The sequence below is a fragment of the Bidens hawaiensis genome, unplaced genomic scaffold, assembly GCF_021521415.1.
Source record: "Bidens hawaiensis isolate Kalapana, Puna unplaced genomic scaffold, B.hawaiensis_p1.1 tig00033109_1, whole genome shotgun sequence".
NCBI classification, from domain to species: Eukaryota; Viridiplantae; Streptophyta; class Magnoliopsida; order Asterales; family Asteraceae; genus Bidens; species Bidens hawaiensis.
The window spans coordinates 33,123-59,880 of NW_027495650.1; the positions used below are offsets into that span (position 1 = coordinate 33,123).

General features: G+C 40.3%; 1 protein-coding gene across 1 annotated transcript; it reads right to left on the minus strand.

Annotated features, from left to right (window-relative positions):
* Nucleotides 1–19,005: 19,005 nt before the first annotated feature.
* LOC143584362 (short-chain dehydrogenase reductase 2a-like) lies at nucleotides 19,006–20,672 on the minus strand. The gene is made up of 2 exons (XM_077066436.1): nucleotides 20,590–20,672; nucleotides 19,006–19,883 (listed from the first exon to the last, which is right to left on the minus strand). The coding sequence occupies exons 1-2, from the start codon at nucleotides 20,670–20,672 to the stop codon at nucleotides 19,058–19,060; spliced, it is 909 nt and encodes a 302-aa protein (XP_076922551.1). The 3' UTR covers nucleotides 19,006–19,057.
* Nucleotides 20,673–26,758: the final 6,086 nt, after the last annotated feature.

A 26,758-nucleotide genomic window follows, 5' to 3' on the forward strand; every position in this document is an offset into this window, starting at 1 on the left:
TCATGAAGACTAATTTAGAAGAAATTTGTCATGACATTTTCTTCACAAGAATGGTCACAAGTTCTATGTTCCGAGTTTGAAGTCTTGGTTGATCAATAAATTAGAGAACTCGACTGAATTGATCTTATGTAAGTGATCGAAATGATAATATTCACTCCATCGAGCTCCTATTTAACAAGATAGCTAATAACAACCACTTGATTTTGCGAATTGTTTAAGGTATTGTCATTAACGCTACCACTAATCGCTTTATCGACAACTATCCCAAGTAGATTTGACCTGGATACTTTAAGCGAAGATAAGACAGTACTGTCAATCAACTTTAAGTACAAAGCAAGTTCAAATTCTTCTTGAGGACATGCATGATTGCATGTGCTGTTACTTTATTTTTCCCTTTGGTGTTTGTTTTCACCATGGACTTGTATATGATCTTCAAGATTCCCATCATTCTCCTCGAATTTCAACCGGCCACATGATGGCTCCATTTTGTTAAATAGGCCAGTCCCATCATATATGCTTAGCTAGAAACGGCTTTTTGTGAAAAAAAAGGTGTGTTAACTGCTTATTTCTGGTAACATGCATAAAGTGATATAATGTGACGTGTTTCAATCTTTTATTGGTGGCCCAAAGTCACCCCCCCCCCCTCCTTTTTTCGTTCATTTACTCAAATTTTGTTTGAAAATTTTTATGCGTAGTTTAATTTACCCATTTTCTTCCGAAAGTTTTGAGTACCATTCATGCGTTTTCGTCCAAGCTTCGTCAGTGTGTCATGTGGATATTATATATGCTGTTCAATATACTTAATAAACAACTTTCCACTTTGCATTAATTAAGTTAATTTGGTAACACCAAATCAACTTTAGTAAAGAGCTAATAACTTTACACATTATGGGCAGACATACCTGGCCTACCTTCGTTTCAAATAGTTGGTAGTGGCTAACGGCATAATGCACTTAACTTGTGTCCATTAATCCATTATTAACTATGATATTAATAGCGAACGATCCAACCAGCCATATCCTCATTATCAATTAAATAAGTTTTTTTTATGAACGGGTTGAAATTTATTACTGTATAAATTTTGGCAAGAAGCAAAGAACTATGTACAAGAAAAAATCTCATAGAAGAGAAAGTTATATGAAACTGAAAGTTAGCCCTATCTTTAATCCATAAGAACCCTGCGCTTTTCTCTTCGCATTTCTCAAAATGAAGGATTCCTTGAGTAGGCGATGTTACAATGTGATTGTGCATGTCTAATATGTTAAACACGGAAATGCAATTCAAAGATTGATCAAGGTTGCACCACGTCCATATGAAGGACCAGATTAGTTTAAACAAATTTGCATTATATATGTCATTAGATGATCCGCATATATATTAACTCCTCTTCCAGATAGTTAGTTCTACGGACAGTGGATTTTTGTTTATTTGTAACATACATAAGTTTATTTTTTATGACACCCGCTTATTCCAACTGATTGGTGTCTTGTTCTGAGACGAAGCTTTGCATTTCGAAAATATATTAAAGCTTGTATAATGTATAAAAAGTATATAATACACACTGTCACACTGACACACACCTTTTTTTGACAAATTTTTTAAAATAGGAAAACAAAGAATGATAAGATGGATAATAGGAGAGAGAAAAAAATATTAGAAAAATAGGAGATCCGTCATTTGAAATGGCGGATCTTAACAAACATGTAGGGCCTGTCAGATCTTGTCTGATGAGGTGGACGACAACCATGAGATCCGCCATTTCAAATGGCGGATCACGAATATTTTATTCGTGTTTCGCCATTTGAAATGACGGATGTCAACTTTGATGATACGCCAGTTTGACTGGCAGGTCACAGATTTCAGAGTATGCTACCCCTATGTGTAAAAGTGAATTTTGTTGGACATCCATCATTTGAAATGGAAGATGTCATCCTGACATCCGCCATTTCAAATGACGGATGTGAATAGTGATTTTGACTGATGACATGACAACACACACTCCCTTTTAGTTTGAATGCTTGTCTCGTTTTTTGCGAACTGCTCTTGTCACACCCCCATTCTAGGCCTAGGAGTATGAACCATAGTTGGTACCACATTTGTAAATATATCAGAGTAACGGGTTAATGCGGAAGACTTTATAAAAACATAAGGATCATATTTATAAATATTTACAATACAAAAGACGAGACGAAAGTCTCGATTTGTTTTACTTGTTTTATAAGTTTTACAAAACCACCATGTTTTAATATTTACATAAAGTTATCCGAGCCATCGGATTCTTGAGCCTCTCTTCGTCTTTCAAGCTATAGTCTTGGTTACCTGCAAAATGTTATTAAAATACGTCAGCAACGAATGCGGGTGAATATGCTGACGCTAAAAATATTTTCTTTACTTAATTACCCCTCGAGACCACGTAAGCCTCGGCCCATCTTGGCTTAGGAATAATCAAGTTAAACAATCATCATAAACTCGAGTCTCTACACTAGGTCACCTCAGCAAGACATCACAGCGTCTCGACATAACTTAGGTACCATAAATATACACAAGGTCATTCTCACTCGAACATACTTTGGTTCGGCTCATCGTGGCTGGAGGTCGTGACCAGGCGTGGTGCGATGTGCCCACCGCATACCACATATGTAAGGATCCAGACAAACGTATACCACAGCCTGAGGGCTAGACTCGTACTCTTATTTACAATGTTTTTAGAGACACGTAGCATCATGTAAAGTTTTACACATAACACGTTTGTTTTGTTTGAAAACAAGTTTGTAAAAGTGGGGCGTATTCACCTTTTGATAGGGATCGGTTTCCAACACCGTCCGTGAGTTCTTCTCTTGCTATCTCGCACCTATAGTACGAGTATAACTTTTTTTAGTCGGATACACGATCCGGCTTAAGACCTTTAGTCTTATTTATCTCGATGAACCTTTAGTTCATTTTCTCTTTTACTCTAAAACCTTTAGTTTTAATAGTAATTCATAAACCTTTAGTTTATTCATAAAAACCCGACGTTTCTTCTTCTTCTTTAAGAAACGTATTCTTTTCTTTATTATTTAAGTATACTCATTATACTTAAATAATATATTTTATAACAAAGAATAATCATATACATATATATATATATATATATATATCATATATACATTTTATTTTTCTTTCTTTATTTTCTTTGTTATACATTTCTTTGTTTATCGAGAATAACATCGACTTGAGTATTAAGCCTTTATAATATTTTATTATTATCTTGGTCGGGCATCATGCCTACCTTGCTTGGCTTAGTAATACCCTGGACACTTGGGCAGCACTTCGACGCCGCTCAATCAACACTCCTTTCTTACAAAACTCTTCCTCCTCACTTGGCACGCTTTTCGAGACACCACACTTCTCGGCACGCACTTCAAGGTAAATCGTTGGAACGTCGGGACAATACTTCCTTTTGGAATATCGTCGGGAAATGGCACGAATTACGAGGTTTCGGGGCACGTAAAACGAGGTGTGTGATTTTGAGGTGTGAAGGGTTCAAACCCGTGGCTGCCTATTTATAGCCATATTATGGACCCTATCGCGTTACGCGATGGGTCACTTGGCAGGCCTATCGTGTATCGCGATATAGGCTTGCTGTGTCAGATAGTAGACTTGCCACGTGCTGACACGTGGCAGGCGCCGAGTCCACGTGGCGGACGTGTTGCCACGTGGCACACGTGTCACAATCTGTCAGACACCCCATCGAGATACGCGATGGGTGTCTCTCTTGACCTGTCGCGTAGCGCGATGGGTCAAGAAAACAGATTTTTCATTTCAGTCCCTGAAGTTTGGAAATTGGCAGAATTGGTCCCTTGACTTTGGAAACTTGACATTTTTGGCTCGAAATTTACGTGATGTTACATCCTCCCCACCTTGGAATTAATCTCGTCTTCAAGATTGCTTACGAGAACAAGTGGGGGTATTTCTTTCTCATATCAGACTCGAGTTCCCAAGTATACTCGGGTCCTCGTCGGGAATCCCATTTCACTTTCACGATTTTCAAAGTTGTCTTTTAAGTTTCTTTATTTTCGAATCTTCAATTTGAATTGGTCTTTCAATGAATTTTAGGTTCTCGTTAATTTCAACATCTTTTAGTGGCATCGAAAGAGATTCGTCGGCTAAACACTTACGTAGATTCGAAACATGGAATACATCGTGTATCCCTTGCATTTCCTCGGGTAGTCGCAAACGGTATGCGACGGTACCAATTCGTTCAAGTATCTCAAAGGGTCCAATGAATCGAGGACTTAGTTTGTCTTTCTTACCGAATCGAACTACGCCTTTCCATGGCAAGACTTTCAAGAGTACTTTATCACCAACATTAAATTCTAACGGCTTACGACGGATATCGGCGTAACTCTTTTGGCGATCACGTGCCGTCTTAAGTCGTTCGCGGATTTGAATAACCTTGTCGGTGGTTTCTTGGACTATTTCGGGTCCAGATAATTTATTATCTCCGGTTTCAGACCAGCACACGGGCGTTCTACATTTTCAACCATACAACTCCTCAAATGGTGCGGTTTGAATGCTCGTGTGATAACAAAATTCACTTTTACACATAGGGGTAGCCTACTCTGAAATCTGTGACATGCCAGTCAAACTGGCATATCATCAGAGTTGACATCCGTCATTTCAAATGGTGGAACACGAATATATTCGTGTTCCACCATTTGAAATGGCGGATCTCATGGTTGTCGTCCACCTCTCCTATTTTTCAAATATTTTTTTCTCTCCTATTATCCTTCTTATCCTTCTTTGTTTTCCTATTTTAAAATTTTTTTCCCTTTTTTTGTTACCAGAACAGCTAAACTTGTTCATTGTTACCAGCAGGCCGACCCATTAAACATAGAAAAGAGCTACTGCTTAATTTTACGCATAAAGACATGCATCAAGGCCCTGACTAGGCCCAATTTTCTATTCTATAATCTGTATTGGGGAAGATCAGAAATATTTTTTAAGTCGGTATTTGTATTGGCTTGAGGCCCAAAAGGGTGATCAAGACTCACAAAGAATACAAAATTTCACTACAAAAAGAGCAATTTTGGTGAAGGTCTTAGCGAAAAATTGATAAAAGTATATATTATCTAAAAAGGTATCAAACGTGGTCTTATAATTATAATATTAATGTTGAATTTGTTATACTAATTAAGTTGTAACGGATTCAAAGTTTAGGTTTGACACTTAGTTTGAGAAAACAATATGTATTGCTCAAATATTAAGTAGTGAACGAAACTTAAACGTTGTGGCAGAGAAATAATGAGAATTTGGTTGGTATCAGTTCGATCGCAGACGTGAGGCCACGCCAGTGGTTACAAGTTTGTTTCAATAATAAATATACCAAGCAGCCCTCTCAAAATTCCTTTAATGTAATTTTACATCCAGTTTTCTATGTACAAATGCTTTCAGTTACGTGGAAGAGTTTCAAAATTATCAATCAAATATTTCATAGTTTCAATTGGAGATACCTTTGATGCATCGGTTATGGGTTAATTGGGATGTCTATTGGTGCTAATCTAGGGTTGATGTTTGTTGGTTACCTTATTATGTTCGTATTTGGAAATTTATCTAAACATTTAATTCATTTGACGTGCTCCAATGCGCTGATAATAATACTAGTTATAGTAGATTATTATCATATTCATTCAATCATATTGAACTAACCATTTCATCTTTGACAAAAAATTGGTTGTACAACCCACCTGTATTAAACATAATTGCAATGTCTAATTAGTTTAATTTTTGTAGTGTTTAATTTTGTAAATCGTAATGTTTAAATTTCTAATTTCAAAACTTAATATGTAAATATATTTTATTATATTAACATATAACATTAAAAGAATAAGCAATATATTATAGTACATACATTTATTATGAAAAGTTAATATAAAAATATGATGAAATTGTGGAAATGCATTTATGAAAACTAGACGAGTGCCCGCGCGATGCAGCGGGAAATACAAGCCTTAATAATCACGTAAGAGGTTTTTGGGTGCTCATCGTTCCATTTAAAACCGTGGATTAAGAATTCTTATTTTAAACTCAATTTAGTAGCGAGGTACAAATGAAACCGAAATCTAACCATTGTTAATCGTTTGTTTTTGTTGGGTTAGAATTTTCAACGGTTTGGTTTCTGTTTTCGATGACAAAAAACGGCTTGGCTCACGGCTTAGTTTAAACCATTGAAACCGGATCACAAACGACTATACGTAAGATGTTATTTTTTTTAACTGAAAACACACTATGACAATATCATATTCAAATTAAAGAGAATTAAATGCTCGTTTTTATGGTGCAATTTTTAAAAAAAAATATTAACGTATGAAAAAGTTATGACAGTTTAAAAATCGTGGGGGAATTTGGGTTAAAAGTGAAATTATAAATAATATATACTTAAAGATGGGGGATCAAAGTTGTAACTATTTTTTTAAATTTCTAAATGTTGATTAAAGTTGAGGGGGGCGTTGTTGTAAATAATTTGAAGAAATATAAAAGAAACGTTAAATTTAGTGTTAGAATGTCTACTATGCCCCTATTTAAGGTTGTACAATGTGTTTGAAAAATTGTAAATTACTTAAAATTTGATGTTTTAATTTGCCCATGGGTGGTGTATTATATATAGTATAGATATAGATAATAAATTGAATAGAAAGTGAAGAATTGGTGAGAAATAATTGACTAGACATGTTTTGAAGTGTAAGTAACATCCCCATTGGATATGCTATAATTAATTAAATGGATAAATAATAACAAAATGCGTCATTTTATACAACAAAAGATTAATATATGAAAGCATTATACACATGTGATTAATAAATTCCATATATAAAAGTAGGTAACAGTAATATATAAATTAGAATACAGTAGTTATTTGTCTAGACATTATTTATTGACGAGACGACAAATCAATCGTTTTCTTGATTGAGCGTAAGATTGTAATTTTCGACCCATGATTCATGTGATAACCGGGTTTATCATCCGTCATCATCAATGTACTTTGTTTACTTTTTTTTTTTTTTTTTTGAAACGACAAATTTCATTAACACAACTAGCAAGAAGCTAGAAACCGAACAAAAGAAAACAAGATTACAACATAAAATTATACCAATCTTTCCACGACAAATTTTTGAAAGATGACCGATATTTTATCCAAAGAAATCCTTACGATTTAATGTCCTCCACAGTTTTGGCAAAACAAGCCGTCTTATTTGAGAAGATGACATCGTTTCTAGTCTTCCAAATGCACCAACACGTTGTCAGAATGATCCCGTATAAAACCTTGTTTTTTTTAGTCCCTAAATTAGTAGTTTCATAATAATGAAACAAGTCGCGCATCGAAAAAGCATAGATGGGAGGAATGTGACACCAGTGGCTAACAAATTGCCACACTAATGTGGCAAAATAACAAGAAGTGAGGAGATGATCGTTCGTTTCTTCTTATTCTCCACATAATCTACACCACCGAACCCACCTCAATGTTTCTTTTGAATAAAGCCACGAGGGTCGATAGTCTCTCCATTTCCGCTTTCCAAACATGAATGTTTACTTTTTTAGGCACCTGACTATTCCACTTAAAAATAAACGAAGCACCCAAATTTGAGTTATTGAACAAAATCTTTTTCATGGAGGAAACCGAGAAAATTCCAGAAGGTTCGCTATGCTAAATCCAACGGTCTGGGTTGTTGCTTAAAGAGAGTTGTCGCAACAAATTTAAACAACCCGAGAGTTCACTCGATTCACATCAGTTCAAGATCTTTCTCTTCCACCGCCATTTCTAAACCGTGTTGTTGACGGTTCTCTCGTAACAAGAGATCACCAAACACGCCTTAACTTTTTCATTCAAAAAAAGATTAGGAAATATAACTCTTAATGGCTGTTGAGTCATCCACGGATCAATCCAAAACCTTGTTTTATCTCCGACACCTATCTTCCCTTTGATAAGACTACCCAAATTGAGATTGAAAAAGGCGAGGTGGTTTTCCAATTTAGCTATGGAATTCCATATACCTGGCTGATTTTTTGAGTGAGGAAGAATAAGCCACGACCTATTAGTAGAATGTAATGCTAAAATCACTTTTCGTCAAAGTGCATTAGAAGAATAGGCCACTTTGTTTACCTTGTAATTCAAATATTTACCCGAAAAGGACTTTAAATAAGTTATAATTTCATGCATTTAGATTCCATTTTTCTTATACATATAATTTAAATAAACTCAACTTTAATGTTAACATCTTTTAAAAAAATTAGAGTTTATTTGGTATATGGTAATAAAATGAACGACATGATGAAATTGAGAATATAATAAATAGACAATTACCAATCCATTAAGATGTTTGGATACTGTATGAGAATGAAATGAATTAATACTCAGTGTTGTTTGGCAGGCAGAAAAAGACGAAAGATAAAAATGGCAGTGAGTGATGGTGTCGGCGTTTGTGATGGTAGTGTTGGCGGTGGGAGATGGTGGTGGCTTCGGATGGAAAGACACAACAGCTAAAAATTCCATAATGGAAATGGAACACATTACGATGGATTTCATAACTAAGCTATCTCGTACAGTTAAAAATCATGACATCATTTGGGTGATTGTAGACCGTTTAACGAAAAACACTCACTTTCTGGCACTATGAGAAGCTATCTCGTAAAAAATGTTAGCTAAAGTGTTTATTAGCGAGATTGTGGCATTTAACAACTTTTAAAAACCGATTTTGACCATAGTTATTTATAACTATTTTTGTGTTCCCTTTTTTAGTATCCTATCATTTTAACTATTCAATGATTTGTATATTTAAACAGGTTGTCATTCACACCATTTGCACATATTTTTTCCTGCTTATTGCATGTTGTATTTTTTCAGTAAACAAGATAAGAAATTCTTATATGTCATGTTAATTTGTTTATGTGTTTACCGATTTGCTAATTGATGAAACACTAAACATGAAGTTTTGCAAATACTTTGTTTATAACATATTTTATTTTCAAGTAATGTTCTATAATGAAGATTAAACAAACTGGAGTTTTAAATAACATAAAACAATTCTTGATGTTGCCCTGTTTAACGGATGTAATTTGAATGTTTTTTCGTAATGTATTTATAATTTAACCATCTTAAGTTTATTTAAAAGTGAATATGTGTTGTGTGATAGTTTATGGATTGCATTCTATTTTATCTTTATTTTTTTAATCTTATTTATTGGTAATAAAGTACTTATATTGATTGTCTAATTGTACCAATTGATAATATGTCAAATAGCCCACCGTGATACCTATTATTATTTTAAATCTTTCTCTCTCTGTGCGTAATATTATAGTTAATGTTACATAGTTTACAATAGAATCACTATTTGATATAAATAACTCATGATGTTTTTTGAAGTTTGCAATGAATTAGAAAGACATTTTTTAGTATACATGTTTTTTTTTTTTTTTTTTTTTTTTTTTTTTTTTTTTTTGTTGTTGTTGTTGTTGTTGTTGTGTTTGAAGTTACATAGTTAACCATATATCAAGTATACATGGTGTTTTTATAATTAGTTGTTTGTTAAAGATGTCTACATCCTCAAAGAAGCGAAATCTGAAAGAGTTTAAATCTTCTTATAATAACTGCAATTCAAATGGTATGTATTTTAATTTCATAATATCACTCTATTTTAATTGTGGGTTTTTAATGAATAATATTATTATGTATATATTTAATAACACAATATGTTATTACATGTAGTTCAGGATCAAACATTTCCATTGTCTGATATTTCAAAGAATGCAAGCTTCATGATTTATCAAGCTACCGGCACCAGTGTGGGAAGTTCGTAAGTATAAAGGTAAAGTTAACACATTATGAAAGGAGAATCATTTCCATTAGAAGTGGCTCTAGGCCTTTTCTTTACAAGTTTTGGAATTGATCTACATATAACATTTGCGTAATTGAGCTCCATTCCATGTTCTTGGGATGGGAGTGCCATCGAGCCTTTCGAGCCGGTATGCGCCCTTTCCCAGGACTTCTTTGATAATGTATAGCCCTTCCCAGACCGGGGCCAGCTTTCCTAGGCGTTCTTGGTTCGAAGCCTCGTTGTTACGCAGTATGTAGTCTCCTATTTTGAAGTTGCAGAGTTTTACCCGCGTGTTGTAGTACTTTTGCATTTGTCGCTTGTAGTTCTCTTCACGCACTGCGGCTAAGTCTCTGCGTTCCTCGGTTAGCATAAGGTCTAACCGTCTTTCCGCATCATTGTCTTCTGGCTGAATCAAGACCCTTGGTGAGGGTAAACCAATCTCGACTGAGACCATGGCTTCAGTGCCATAAGTGAGGCTGAACGGGGTTTCTCCCGTACTGGCCTTCTTCAGCGTTCTGTTTGCCCAAAGGACGTGCGGAAGCTCGTCCACCCAACCGGATCTGTGTTCCAAGAGTCTTTTCTTGATGCCTTCGACGATGCTCTTGTTTGCTCTTTCCACCTCACCATTACCTTGCGGGTGTGCCACTGAGGTAAAGGTGTGGGTGATTTGAAGTTCTTTCAGCCATTGTTGTAGCTTCTTGTCAGCAAAGTTGGTGCCGTTATCGCTCACCAAATTCTGTGGAAGTCCAAAACGACAAATAATAAATTCCTAAATAAATTTTTTGATATGTTTTGCGGTTGTTTGGGCTAGAGGTTTTGCTTCTATCCACTTGGTGAAGTAGTCGATGGCTACCACAAGGAACTGAACATTTCCTGCTGCTGTAGGAAATGGGCCTGTCACATCGATGGCCCACTTCTGAAATGGCCATGAAGAAGTGACTGGAACAAGTTCATTCTTCGGGCGGTGCGTGTTGGGTGCGTAAAGCTGGCAAGACCTGCATTTTCTGATGTATGCCAGTGCATCCGTATGCATCCCCGGCCAAAAGTATCCCGCGTTGTTTAGCTTGGCTACAACAGCGCGGGGACCTGCGTGTACTCCACAGATGCCTTCGTGTACTTCCCTTAGGAGGTAGTCAGCATCTTGGTTGTCCACGCATCTTAAGAGTGGGCCAAGAAAGTTACGTCTGTAAAGGATGTCATCGACGAGTTGATAATTCAGTGCTTTACAGCGTAGTTTTCTTGCCTGTGTTTTGGACTCCGGTAGTGTACCTGCCACAAGGTATTTTATTATTGGTGTCATCCACGTTTCCGTGCCTGTTTGGATGACACAAATTTCCTTGTGCGGGACCGATGGTGTCTGGAGAAGTTCAATGCGGATATCCTTTCCTAAGTGGGTGAAGGCTAATGATGCAAGCTTGCTTAACGCATCCGCAGATTTGTTTTCACTTCGCTTGACGTGTATGACTTTGCAGTCATTGAAATCGCGCATAAGGGATTTTGCTTGTGCGAGGTACAGGGCCATTGTGTCGTTCACGGCCGTGTACGTCCCGTTGATTTGATTGGCTACCAACATGGAATCCACGTGGGCTTCCAAGTTTTTCACCCCCATCTTACGCGCAATTCTCAGCCCAGCCAAGAATGCCTCATATTCGGCTTCGTTATTCGTACTTGGAAAATCCAGTCGAATAGCGTAAGTGTATTCTTGGCCTGCTGGGTTGGTTAGCTTTAGCCCTGCGCCTGAACCCTCGTTACTGGCTGCTCCATCAGTGTAGAGTCGCCAGACATCATTGATGTCTTGTGCTGGAGAGGGTTGAGCCTCTTCCTGGCACTCTTTTTCCCGCGATGTAGGCACTTCCGCAATAAAGTCGGCCAGAACCTGGCCTTTTATGGCTGGTCTTGGCTTATACTTTATCGCGTATTCCCCCAACTCAATTGCCCATTTGGCTAGGCGTCCCGATAACTCGGGTTTGCCTAGAACGTTTGCAAGTTTGAAGTTTGAGAGAATGGTGATTGGGTGACCCTGGAAATATCGTCTTAGCCTGCGTGAAGCGTGTATTAGTGCTAAGACTAATTTTTCTAGGGTAGAGTACCGGGTTTCTACGTCTGTTAGGACACGGCTAACATAGTAGATTGGCATCTGGATGCCTTTTCGTTCTACTAGCAGGACTGCCCCGGTTGCTCTATCAGTTGCGGAAAGGTATAGGATTAATTCCTCTCCCGCTTTTGGTGCTGTCAGCGTTGGGAGTTCGATCAAGCGTGACCGAATCTCCTGAAAAGCTGCTTCCGCTTCAGGTGTCCAGCGGAAGTGCGTTTTCTTTAAACAGTTTCTCAATGTTGACACGAATGGAAACGACTTATCCGCGTGGTTTGCCAAAAAGCGATTAAGTGCCACTAGTCGTCCATTAAGTGTCTGAGCCTGTTTGATGGTAGTAGGTGATTCCATTTTGATAATGGCTTCGACCTTTTCACGGTTCGCTCTGAAGCCATCTTTAGTGACGATGACCCCCAAGAACTTCCCTTCTTCCATTCCAAAGGCACACTTGCTCGGGTTGAGCTTCATGTTTATCTTCCTGAGCGTGTTGAAAGTTTCTTCGATGTCTTTCAACATCGCTTCTGGGTCAGGGCTTTTGATGACCAAGTCATCCATGTAGACTTCCAAGTTCCTCCCAATTTGGGAATGAAACTCTTTGTCCATCAGACGTTGGTATGTGGACCCGGCATTCTTAAGTCCGAATGGCATCATTTGATAACAAAATGTGCCATCGGGCGTCCGAAAAGCGGTTTTGTCCTGATCATCAACGGCCATGTGGATTTGATGGTACCCCTTATACGCATCCAGGAAGCATTTAAGGCGGAATGGTGCCAACGAATCCACCTTAAGATCAATTTCAGGTAACGGATAACAATCTTTGGGGCATGCTTTGTTCAAATCTTTGAAATCTATGCACATGCGCCATTGTTTGTCATTCTTCGGTACCATAACGGGATTTGCAACCCAAGTTTGATATCTACTAACGCGTACGATGCCTGCGTCAAGGAGTTCCTTGACTTGGGTTCTACACGCGTTAGTTTGTTCTGGCCCCATTACTCTGCGCTTTTGTACGATCGGCGTGACAGCCGGATCGCATTTGAGCTTATGCTCTGCCTTACCCCGGGGTACACCAGTCATGTCAGCTGGTGTCCACGCGAAGATGTCGGCGTTCCTTTGTAACAAGCGCTTAAGTAAGGTGCGTGTGGGATCAACAATTGTTGGGCCAATGGTGACGGCCTGGTCCGGGTACTTGCCGTTGAAGGCCCATCTTTCTGGTTCGGTGATGGTTGGTTTAGCCATCTTTGGTTTGGGTTTAGATGAGACAGATGCGATGCATACCTGGGGAATGCCAGTGATCATCGCTACACCCTCAGCTGTTGGCCATCCCATCATGCCGTGGACTGAGGATACCACGGCGTTGAATCTTGCCATCCCGTCTCTCCCGAAGAGAATGTCGTATGTGTGGTGTGGCTTCCTCATCACGACAAAGTCCACATCTTCAGTGCGGGAGTGCTTCCCATCCGTAAGAGTGACAGGGAAAGATAGGATACCCAGGGGGGTGTTTGTGCTGCCATCAAACCCTTCCATCGATGCGCAGATCGTTTCCAGGCGTTCCTTGTCTTCGTCATCAAGCTTGTCGAAGAACTGCCTGTACATCACCGTCGACGATGCGCCGTTGTCAGCAAGAGTGCGGGAGGTGATGTAGTGCCCCAGCTGGCTTTTGATGACGATAGGGCCTTCTTTGCTGGGTCCTCCTGGCACTCGCGGGAAGCGCACCTCAGCTTCCTTCCACGCACATGGTTCTGGCGTTCGCCTTTTTCTTCCTCTGATGTTACCATGAACCATGTTGATGCTGATGTCAACGGGCTTTCGTCCGTTGCCTCGGTACCGGTTGTCGTTCCGTCCTCCCTTCTTGATTGATGCCACCAGGTGTGCCAGTCTTCCATCCTTGACGAATGCTTCAATAATATCCTTCAAGGATGTACACTCTTCCGTACCGTGACCTTTTGTCCCGTGGAAGTCACAGGATTTGCTCTGATCCGCATTAGGTCGGTGCCGGATCACTGGAGCTTTTGGCCACGGTAGCTTTTCAGTGGCAAATATCTCCGTGACGCTTTTGGTGAGTGGCGTCCACCGGTGCTTTTGGCTTGAAGGGTGTGTGCGATCTCTTCCGCCAACAAGAGGGCGAGAGCTGGATGAGGTGTCAAAGTTTACCCTTGACTGCCAGATACCTAGCTTCCTCTTTTTGTTCTGCCGGGCGATCCGGACATTGTTCTCTTTTGTCCTCTGCGTGTAGAGGTGTGTACTCTGGGGAAGGTCCCTTCCCAGTTGCTTCTCCGTCTCGGCAAAGCACTTGGCCGCCGTCATGATGGCATCCCATGTTGATGGCATGCGATCCTTACCCGTCAATGTGCGGATAAGCTCCGGGTATTCGGCGCCTTGGATGAAAGCGGCGCGAACAAGATCTTCACTTACGTTGCCGAGACTTAGCTTTTTGGAGTTGAAGCGGGTGATGAAGTCTAATAAAGATTCATCCTCCTCTCTAACGCAGTTGAGGATCGTCCACTGTTCCTCAGTGTATTTCCTCTGTTGGCTGAAGTGCTGGCTGAACTTGTTCTGAAATTCCGCCCAGTCATATATGTGGTGGACCGGCAAACGATCGAACCATGCCCTGGCCGCTCCAACCAGAGTCATCTGGAACATATAACACCACGTCGGTTCCGTCCAGTTACTGACGGTTGCCCCCGCAATGAATCTGTTCAAGTGGTCGTCTGGGTCGGATAGACCATCATAAGTGCCAATGTTAGACATTTGTTTGGCACTTCTCGGGGCGATTGCTTCCGCAATGTCCCTTGCAAACTTTGACTTTCCTGCATTTGTAGCAGTTGGCCTAAAGGTTTTTGAGAAGTCACGCGGGTTTCTCTCCGCATTTGTTAGTTTAAAAGCTTTCCCAAAATTCCTTTTTGGCTGGAAGTCCGTTTCCTTACGCTTCCCTTTCGCCTTATGGCGAGGGTTTGCGTCGGTATCGGATTCTTCTCTTTCCTCGTCTGAGTACTCGCACTCGCTGTTCATGTTGAGCTGTTGGCGAGTACTGCCGAATTCGTCAGCCTGTTGAACTGAACGCAAGCGTTCATCCAATTCAGCTTGGAACTCTCTTTGACGTGCTTCGGCCCACGCCTTCACTTGATCTAGTGTTTGGCGAGGGGCCCTCGTTCGTTTTTCCAACTGGGCATCAGTGAACCCCAGTGGAATATTTACTGCACTTGCCCCGGCTTGGGTAGTCGGGGTAGTGTTCGTAAGATTTGTGTAACCGCCGGTGTTCCCCCCAGTTGCTGGGGTTGTGGTTACCGGGGTTTCTTGGTCGGTTACTGGCCTTGGGACCGGAGTAACGTTAACCATTTCTTCAGAAATTTTGAAAAAACTAAATTAGTTCTAGCTTTTATGCACGGATGGCGCCAATGAAGAAATACTAAGTGAACCCTGGACAGATTATAGATAATCTGGGGGTTAAGTAATGTTTCCCACGGATGAGGTCCAGCAGAGAAGGTAGTTCTTCAGGGGACCTGCAAAACAGACACCGTAAGCTCGTCACTGAGAAGGGGGGGTTCCTCCTTGTGACCACCCTCCGGCGTGAGAATCAGACTAGATTGCTCTGAATATAAGTGTATATTAAGAGATTGCTAGATAAGATTGAGATATCAGATGATGTCCTTACCATTCCAAGGTGTTGGAGTATTTATAGCCGAGGGTAGGTTTCCAAGCAGGTACAGCCGGCTGAATAGTATTCCTGTTCTACCAACAGTGGACTATGCACAGGCCATGCTGGTTGGTGGATAGGTTACGGCCAACAGTAATAAGGTCGGCTGTATACTGTTCCTTTACTGCCGGCTACGCACTGTTCCACCAACTGTAGGCTGCGCACGTCCCCTCGTAAGGGTTGGTGAGTAGGCAGCGGCTAATAGTGACAAACAGTACTAGAGGGTGCTCCTCCTCGTATTGTTGTCGGTGAGCTGTCACCCTGTGATTGGTTCATGGGCTGCTCTGGTCAATTTGTCTGTTCCGCCCACACCTTAGTAGGTATAGTACGAAAGACCTTCCAGAAGCATACGGACTGGCTCACTTGGGCGGGAGCATTCCCGCCTTGCTCATTCCTTCATGTGACTACTGAAGTAGCTAACACCTTGTGCGTGTAGCCTTGCTGTTAGTGCGGGTAGCCTTCCCTGATGGCTTGTATCCGCAGCTGCGGGAACAGGCGGGGTACTTCACCATTGGGAGGCTTTCCCTGCGGGTACCGCTGGCGTACTGCGCGTAAGGTTCTTTGAGCATGGTGGGTCCTGCTGGAGCAGTTGGTCACTGCGCAGACGTCCCTGTTTTAGGTGAGTCTTGCGGGTCCAACTGGGCTCTGCTGGGACCTACCTCTTCAATGGAAATGATTCTCCTTTCACACGCTCCTGATGTGCGAGGAGGTTACAAACCTACCCGCTTCATACCCAAAGATCAAGCAGAAAAGTCGGGAATATTTGCGTGACATCAGGAAAACCGCGGGAAGAATCACCACAGAAAACCTAAAAACTAAACCCTTTTCAAAACCCTTAGCTAAGTCCAAAAGTTCACCTCACTTATTAATAATTCATGAGAAGAACATTGGACTGGGGGGACTTGAAGAGGTAGGTCCCAGCAGAGCCCAGTTGGACCCGCAAGACTCACCTAAAACAGGGACGTCTGCGCAGTGACCAACTGCTCCAGCAGGACCCACCATGCTCAAAGAACCTTACGCGCAGTACGCCAGCTGTACCCGCAGGGAAAGCCTCCCAATGGTGAAGTACCCCGCCTGTTCCCGCAGCTGCGGATACAAGCCATCAGGGAAGGCTACCCGCACTAACAGCAAGGCTACACGCACAAGGTGTTAGCTACTTCAGTAGTCACATGAAGGAATGAGCAAGGCGGGAATGCTCCCGCCCAAGTGAGCCAGTCCGTATGCTTCTGGAAGGTCTTTCGTACTATACCTACTAAGGTGTGGGCGGAACAGACAAATTGACCAGAGCAGCCCATGAACCAATCACAGGGTGACAGCTCACCGACAACAATACGAGGAGGAGCACCCTCTAGTACTGTTTGTCACTATTAGCCGCTGCCTACTCACCAACCCTTACGAGGGGACGTGCGCAGCCTACAGTTGGTGGAACAGTGCGTAGCCGGCAGTAAAGGAACAGTATACAGCCGACCTTATTACTGTTGGCCGTAACCTATCCACCAACCAGCATGGCCTGTGCATAGTCCACTGTTGGTAGAACAGGAATACTATTCAGCCGGCTGTACCTGCTTGGAAACCTACCCTCGGCTATAAATACTCCAACACCTTGGAATGGTAAGGACATCATCTGATATCTCAATCTTATCTAGCAATCTCTTAATATACACTTATATTCAGAGCAATCTAGTCTGATTCTCACGCCGGAGGGTGGTCACAAGGAGGAACCCCCCCTTCTCAGTGACGAGCTTACGGTGTCTGTTTTGCAGGTCCCCTGAAGAACAACCTTCTCTGCTGGACCTCATCCGTGGGAAACATTACTTAACCCCCAGATTATCTATAATCTGTCCAGGGTTCACTTAGTGTTTCTTCAACCAAGTATGCCTTATAATGGGTATTTATATAACTACATCCCATATCCTGTTGTTGGTAATACTATCACAATTATGTATTTTCTTTATTCATTGCATTGTGAAATCATTTAAATTTGTTACTTTAACATTCACAATTGTAATACAGGTTATTTTAATACAGTCAGTGGTACTTATCAATATAATATGCATGGTCTTTCTCATATTCCAAATTCAAATACGCATTCAATGTATTCTTCTTTCAAACCTAGTGTTCCGGGTATGTTCATTTCACAATTTTACATTTGTTGTTACAGTTGAATTTCTAATATGTGAACTATAACAGTAAATCGATCTTCAACACATTGCAAAATATTCATGGACCAAACGATGTCGCACGGTCACAATCTGATAAAGAGAATGTATCTCCATCTATAGTACCAAGTATCAAATCTACCATCATAATTAACACCGCTAAATATCTAGAAACTTTTATAGTTAGGAGATAACATAGTTATAGAATATTATTCAATATGTTTGTATTTAAAAGCCTATTTTTCCTTTAATATTATACAGTTTTTACTTATATATTTTATAAATTTTCAGGTCTTAGACTTTATGTATGTTGAACTATTCCTTATAGATTGCGTTATATTTTCTCAAGTAATTAGTTTTTATGTTAAGAAAAAAGTTTAAAATTTTTTTGTAATATTTTTATGTCTTGAATATTGAATTTAGTAACTATTAGACAACGGGTTTTAACTCATAAAGACATGTTAACTTTTAAATTTATCTCTATGTTAGTTGTATGTTTTTGTATTTGTGTTTTTTGTGCTCATGGTATAACTTATAAAGACGTTCTGACTTTTAATTTATCTGTATTATTATTTGTATGTTTTTGTTTTTGAATTAAAATAACTATGTAATGTGTTATAGTTCAAGTAAAATTATTTTTTATATATATAAATATGACATTTGTGTTTCCTTAATCTTATGATACCTACATATATATAGATGACGTTCAAAATATTTTTCCATACACAGGGGTCAGTTTCCTATTATCTCCTACAGCTAAACATGACAGCTCAAAAACCCCACCTTAGTTTACTTGAGATTTGATAATTATCTGCTCATAAAATCATTAATTATCATAGTGGTATTTAATTTCGATAAACTAGTGTAGCTACATATTTCACCTTCATTTTTACATTACCGGCTTTTGATATTCTTTTTGTGTTTTAATTTTATTGTTCGAATATCCGACGGGTGTGCCCGAAACCTACCCACCCAATAGGTAATTACCTGACAAATATCTAACGAGGTTTGAATTTAGTAATCAGGTCTGGATTTTGGAATACCTAAGCCTATTTCCAACACGAACCATTACCATCCCTAATTGGTCATTACCATCTTCAGAAGAAAGAACCGTAAAAGAAGTAAAGAACTGAAAATGACAATAAATGAAGAAAGATCAATATATCTATCTAAAATGGATTGTTATAATAGGAGAAATTTAGTGTACAATCAGAACAAACAACAAAGTTTAGATTATTCGATATATCTTAGATCTTTATTACAAGTTAACACAGTTTTTGGTCGTTGTAACCGCACCATCCACAACAAGGTTATGACCGCTCACGTATCTAGACTCGTCACTAGCAAGATAAAGAGCTGCTTCCGCTATGTCCTTAACGCTTAAGCTAGTGCTCTTCAAGTTTCCCAAGCCACTCACAAACTTCTCCATTTTTTCGATTTCTTTCTCGTTTGGTGTTCTAAAACTCAAATCTTCATCTTCATCTTCATCTTCGTTTCTCCAGGCATTCACGAGCATAGATGTTGGTACCCCGAATGGCGAAATACAGTTGACTCTAATCCCATATTTTCCCAGTTCACAAGCAGCATTCTTTGTGAGCCCGACGATTGCGTGCTTTGAGGCAGTATACGCGTGTGGGCCCATTCCACCCATGACACTTGCAACACTGGCAGTTGAAATGATGCATCCGGTCTTGTTAGGAATCATAACCCTAGAGGCGTGTTTTATCCCTAGGGCAACTCCTCTCACATTCACACTCATTACTTTATCGAACTCATCAACATTGAAATTAACAATGCTTTTGTGTTTGGACTGGTTTCCAAGCACGCCAGCATTGTTGAACATGATATCGACTCGACCATAACGAGATATGGTCAAGTCGATTAGGCTTTGAACTTGGGTTTCCAAGCTAACGTCACAATGAACAAATGTTACAAAAGGAGACAATGAACTAGCAAGTATAAGTCCGGCTTCGTCGTTGATATCGGCTATGACTACTTTAGCACCATGTTTGGCAAACAACCTCACGGTGGCTGAACCAATCCCTCCTGCACCACCAGTGACAATTGCAATCTTTCCTTCCAACCTATAAACAAGTCACATGTGTGATGCACGTAAAAATTAAATTAAATTAATCCAAAAGTCGTTGGTTAGGGCATATTATTGATTTCAATTATTGTGTGAAGCACATAAAAATAATAATTATTCCAAAGTTTAAGGATCTATAAAGATTTTATTAGACCACTTCCATCGGGAGGAGGGCACGCGTCTTAACATCAACATTGTCCGTGTGATTGGCCATCTCTCTCCTGTTCTCTACACACGCGTCTTTAAGGGCTTCAAAGACTTTATGCGATAGAGATGTGTAAAAAAAACTAGAGTGAAATGCCATATGCATCAATTTTTGTACCCAATCCAAACTTTGAATGGTTAAGGAGGGGCACGTGTCTTAACGTTAACATTGCACATGTGACCGGCCATCTCTCTCCTGTTCTCTACACGAGCCCAAAGACTTTATGTGATAGAGATGTTTTAAAAAAACGAGAGTGACAATTCATATGCATCAATTCTTTGTACCCAATCCAAATTTTACATGGTTAAAGAGGGACACACGTCTTAACGTCAGTATTGCCCGTGTGAATGGTCATCTCTCTCCTCTTCTCTACACCCGCCTCTAAGGGCTTCAAAGATTTTAATTATGTGATAGAGATGTTTAAAAAAAACTAGAGTGGAAATTCATATGCATCAATTTTTTGTACCCAATCCAAATTTTGAATTGTTAAGGACGGTACCTTCTATAGAATATAGGATTGATTTCTGTTTCTTGAGCATGGATCCCTTGGAAGGATTTTTCAGGCATAACTTCAGCAGACATTGTGACAACCACACCAGAGAACACCTATTAAAAAACTCGATATATATAGTGATTGAGTATATGTGTGTGAGAGAGATAAATAAAGAGGAAGATAGAAGAGTTATGTGAGAAGAAACAAGGAAGAAATTTATAGAGATGGGGTGGGGTTTGGTTATTGGCATGTTGCCAAAAGTCTGCTTCACATAGGAAAGAAACCTCACCCAAACATGACAAGTTGCATTTGTTTTTTTATGCAGGGCAAAGTTTTATTATTAACAATGGGACTAACTTTGCATTAAATATGGGTTTAGAAGACGGATTATTGTGATTGGTACAAAATATTAGTTAAAAACTTATGTTTAAGTTTCTAGACTGATTTGTATAGCTAATTTTTTATAACGACTAACAAAGTCCGACCAACATATACACACCCATTTGCAAAAGGTCACCCACACCAGCGATCGCTGACACCGCTAGTGTCCCGACCTGTCGCCAATTCTAGGGGTCTAAATGTCCATTGTGATAAAATCCTGACTCGTACACGAAATTTTGTCACAAGCGAGACTTGAACAAAGACCTCTCTAAAGAAAGTCATCAGGTACTACTAGAGTACTTCTTCTTTGGTTTGTATATTAACATATATATAGTTTGAATTATTATTGATTTATTTAATTAGTTCGTTATTTGAAACAAATTTGGTAAAGCATGGCATGGGTTAACGGTTGATTTAGAATGCCAGTGGTTCTAAATTCATTAAATAGATCTACTTATATTTGAATCAAACAAAAATTTGCAACGTTTTAATTTAGGATGGGTTGTGCATCCTATCTTGAACCCAAGGTACCCAAATTGCTAACCAATGAGGTGGTGATGCCTTGTCATTTTTACCCGAAAAGAAAAGAAAACTTCTGACTTGAACCCAAAGTACACAAATTAATTGCAGTCACGTTATGTCGTTATTCTTTGGCTTTCAACATTAGGTTCGTGAACTAATTTTCTTACCCGAGTTAACTATCCAAACTGGAAGGGGTCGTGTACCCGAAGTAACCGATGGGGTTTCCCAAAGGTACGTGTTGTTCCCTTATAATGAAAAACAAATTATGGTATTTAATATGTTATTTATAAGTTAAGGGTCTTTCTTATATTGATATCAATTATGGTAGGTTTGGTGTTCTATTAATATTTTATTTATGAAATAATAAAAATTATCTGTCATATAATATATTATATATGAAAAAAAGATTTTAAAAGAAAATAATGTTGTTTTTAATGTTGGTTTGCTTAGTTCTTGTGTGTATATATAACCATGACCAAACCATACAATAAGCTATAAATTTATAATTGAATGATTTGTTCGGTTTTTATGATTTGGTTTTTCAATTACTTTTGTCAAGGTTATTTTTTTCGGTTAGCGGCGCACCTGTAGTTTATATACGCATCAATTTTGTTTTCGAAAGTTTGATTTTCATATTAAAAGGTAAACGTTAAAAACAATACATTTGAATACGGTAAATAAAATATGAATTATACTGTATTTGATATTTAGCTGACATCGTATATGATCATATGATGATACGTAGAAGAAAATTAGCCATCTTAATTTAACAAAACAATGCACACGTGACCACGTCATATATTTTGGCCAATAGGTTGTTAAGTACAATATATCACAACTATTTGAGTGATAATTATCAAAAAATATATATATATATATGTCTCGATTATTAAGTGTACCGATACAATTCCGAATAAAGGGGAACTGGTGAGCGGGAAAAAGAAGAAAACAAGGAGTGGGGCTGATTTAGTGGAGGAGTTATTTTGGAAATTGTTTATTTAGAATTAGTATTAAATTGTTAATAGTAGGTTTTCTTTTCTTGTTCGGTATCAATGTTTTAATTATTAAAATTAGGGTTTGTTAACCTTGTAATCTAGAGATCACCCATCTCGAATCGGGTCACTATCCATTTCAATTTCAGTAATCAAGTTCTTATTTTCGGTTTCTGTCATTTGGTTCCATTTCCGGGAAAATCTCAATCTTCGCAGCTCCAAATCCAACCTTGAATTCCCATTTTTGCAACTAAACTCTGAAACACAATGGCTCCTCAAACCCGGAGTACGCTAGGCCCAAACCAAACGAACCTTGACCCTGTGGCTGTCCAATTGGTAGCCATCGCAGCCTCCATGGAATCCCTGCAAACTGAAGTCGATGTTCTGAAAGCACGCGACAAGAAGAAGGAGAAATCCACCGGGGGTCCTAGCAGATTCGATGATGAAGATTCGTCTGGAAGCAGTCATCGCCGTTACCCGCCCCTACAATAAAATTGATTTCCCAACATTCAGTGATGGGGACTCTCCTAGGTGGGTACTAAAGGCTGAACATTATTTTCGTTGCTACAACATACCCGAGGAAGAAAAGGTTGATGTGGCTTCAATGCACTTGGAAGGAGACGCATTGGATTTTTACTCATGGATTTCAAATGATTGGGAAATCGAGTTTTGGGAGGATCTAGTCCATGCCCTTCAGAAAAATTTTGGTCCTGCAGAATTTCAAAACCCGGATGAACACCTCTGCAGTATCAAACAAACCGGCAATGTGCAAGAGTACCGTCAAGAATTTGCAGAAAGATCCTCCTGAGTTACCAATTGGCCAGAACATTGCCTCCTAGCTGTTTGTCTCAACGGTTTCAAAGAAGAACTCAAAACCGATGTTACAATTCATAAACCGAAAACTGTCTTCAAAGCCATGAGCTTGCCAACCTTAACAAAAATGAAGCCGAACGCGCCCGTGACCAAGCTCAAGCTGCCCTCCGGGAAGCTCTGGTTACCAAGGAATGGCTTCTACGAGAAGCGTTGTCGCAGGTATGCGTAGCTTCATAATATCTTTACGGTTTTCTTTATACTTAGAAAAGTTTCTGACATATTTTTTTTTGTAGGTTGTGCATCGGGTATTCACGAACACATCTTATGACGATGCCATGAGCGCAGCCCTCAACGCTTCCCATGAGGATGGGGAAAAGACTGGTTTCCTGCTTGGTCTGGGGTTTGTTGAGAAGGGCATCCCGCCTTCCAACTTCCCTCTTTATGACGTGGACACTGAAGCTGCTTACGACCAAGCAGTGAACCAGTATGCTGCCTTCCCGCATCCGGTGGTGGAGAAGGTGAACGAAATTGCTGCTGCTGATGATGGGCTAACTATTCTCAAGACTTTCCTTGAACCGCCACAGCCAACTGATGGTGCGGGTTCAAGTGGGTTTGGAGGGAGTGGTCCTGAAGTTTGAACCTTGAGATCCCTTCCCACCGTTAGGATAGATTTACATTTCTGTAGGCGGGTAGATACCCGGCCATTCTTGTAATGTTTGAATTTTTTGTGAAATATAAATTTTTGTGCGGGTAGGACCGTCACTTTCACTTAATGACTTGTGTTATAAACGTTATATGACTTGCTCATGCATATTATAGTTTAATTTGGCACTTGTTTTGCCTCAAACAATATATGATTCGCTCATGCATACTTTAGTTTAACTTAGCAATTTTCCAAGTGTTTTGAATAAGTTAACCTTTCGACGCTTGGTTGTCAATAGGTTAGTGTTCAGTTTCCTCTATCATGATTGTGCGGGTAGGACCGTCACTTTCATTTAGTGGGATGACCAAACTTCACCTATAACTGACCTGCGTGAAGGTTTTCCTCACCATGATTGCCGTTTTTTGTGTTTATGCGGGTTTTGCCGCCGTCCACACGCAACGACTTCTTTTCACACTTATTTATGCGGTGAATACCGGCATATCAGTGTTTTGAATAAGTTAACCTTTCGACGCGCGGTTGTCAATAGGTTAATGTTCAGTTTCCTCTATCATGATTGTGCGGGTAGGACCGTCACTTTCATTTAGTGGGATGACCAAACTTCACCTATAACTGACCTGCGTGAAGGTTTTCCTCATCATGATTGCCGTTTTTTGTGTTTATGCGGGTTTTGCCGCCGTCCACACGCAACGACTTCTTTTCACACTTATTTATGCGGAGAATACCGGCATATCAGTGTGGAAAGTTTATAAGTATAAATGTAAGACCATCAGCGTCAATGTGATAAGGAGAATCATTTCCATTAGAAGTGGTTCTGGGCCTTTTCTTTACAAGTGTGGAATTGATCTACATGCAGCCTGTGTAATTGAGCTCCCTTCCATGTTCTTGGGATGGGGGTGTCATCGAGCCTTTCGAGCCGATATGCACTTGGTTTGGAATCTCGTTGTTTACGCAGTATGTAGTCTCCAACATTGAAGCTGCAGTTTCATCCGTGTTTTCCCCAACTGGGGTTCTACACGCATTAGCCTGCTTAGCGTCCATTACGCCACGAGGTGATCGAGTTTCCCATTTCTGACAAATGCTTCGACGACGTCCTTCAAGTCTATGCATTCTTCAGTGGTGTGGCCTTTTGTCCTGTGGAAGTCACAGGATTTGCTTTGATCAGCGTTTGGACGCTGTCGGATTATTGGAGCCTCTGGCCATGGGAGCCTCTCGGTGGCAAATATATCGGTGACGCTTTTGGTGAGTGGCGTCCATCTGGAGTTCCGGTTCGACGACTGCATGTTATCCTTTCCGCCTAACCGAGGGTGCGAGCCGGATGAGGTGTCAAAGTTTACCCTTGACTGCCAAATACCAAGCTTCCTCCTTTTGTTTTGTCGGGCGGTAAGGACGTTGTTTTCTCTTGTTTTTTGAGTGTAGAGGTTTGTGCTCTGAGGAAGATCTCTACCCAGTTGCCTTTCCGTTTCCGCGAAGCGTTTAGCTGCTGTCATGATGGCATCCCATGTGGATGGCATGCCGTCTTTACCCGTCAATGTGCGGATAAGCTCTGGGTATTCGGCGCCTTGGATGAAAGCTGCGCGAACAAGATCTTCGCTAATAGTGCCCAGACTTAGCTTCTTTGAATTGAAGTGCGTGATGAAGTCTAGTAAAGACTCATCTTCCTCTCGGATGCAGTTGTGGATCGTCCATTGCTCTTCGGTATACTTTCGTTGTTGACTGAAGTGTTGGCTGAACTTCTGCTGGAAGTCTGCCCAATCGTAGATGTCGTGGACCGGTAGACGGTCGAACCATGCTCTGGCTGCCCCAACAAGCGTCATTTGGAACATGTAACACCACGTGGGTTCCGTCCAATTGCTGACGGTTGCCCCCGCTATGAATCTGTTCAAATGATCGTCTGGGTCAGATATACCATCATATGTGCCTATATTGGACATTTGTTTGGCACTTCTCGGGGCAATTGCTTCCGCAATGTCCCTTGCAAATTTGGACGTTCCCGCATTTGCAACAGTTGGTCTGAAGGTTTTAGAGAAGTCACGTGGGTTTCCACCCGTGTTTTTTGGTTTAAAGGTTTCTCCAAAATTTCTGTGGAAATCTGCTTGTTTACGCTTCCCTTTCGCCCTATGGCGCGGGTTTGCGTCACTGTCAGATTTTTCCCAATCTTCATCATACTCGCACTCATTACTTATGTTGAGCTGTTGTCGAGTGCTTCCGAATTCGTCAGCCTGTTGGAGTGAACGTAAGCGTTCATCCAACTCAGCTTGGAATTCCTTCTGACGTGCTTCCGCCCACGCTTTAACTTGATCAAGTGTTTGGCGGGAGCCTCGTCTGTTGTCTCTCCAACTGGGTATCGGTGAATCCCAGTGAAGGATTGTTTACTGCACTTGCCCCGGCTTGGGTAACCGGGGTAGTGTTCGTAAAAATTGTGTACTCGCCGGTGTCCCCCCCAGTAGCTGGGGTTGTGGTTACCGGAGTTTATTGGTCTTTCGTTGGCCTTGGCATCGGAGTAACCTTAACCGTCTTTTCAGAGGTTTTGAAAAAACTGAGAAAATTAGTTCTAGCTTTTATGCACAGATGGCGCCAATGAAGAAACACTAAGTGACCCCGGCAGATTACGGATAATCTTAGGGTCAGGTAGATGTTTCCCACGAGGGTTAGGTCCGGCAAAGATGGTTATTCTTCTGATGACCTGCAAAACAGACACCGTGAGCTCGTCACTGAGAAGGGGGGTACCTCCTTGTGACCACCCTCCGGCGTGAGAATCAGACTAGATTGCTCTGAATATAAGTGTATATTAAGAGAAATAGCT

Excerpts from the sequence above, each read along its gene's own strand:
- LOC143584362 (XM_077066436.1), bottom strand. The coding sequence starts at position 20,672 with ATGTCTGCTGAAGTTATGCCTGAAAAATCCTTCCAAGGGATCCATGCT. Across the intron at positions 19,884-20,589 it reads AATCCTATATTCTATAGAAG|GTTGGAAGGAAAGATTGCAA; the intron begins GTACCGTCCTTA and ends ACTTGTTTATAG.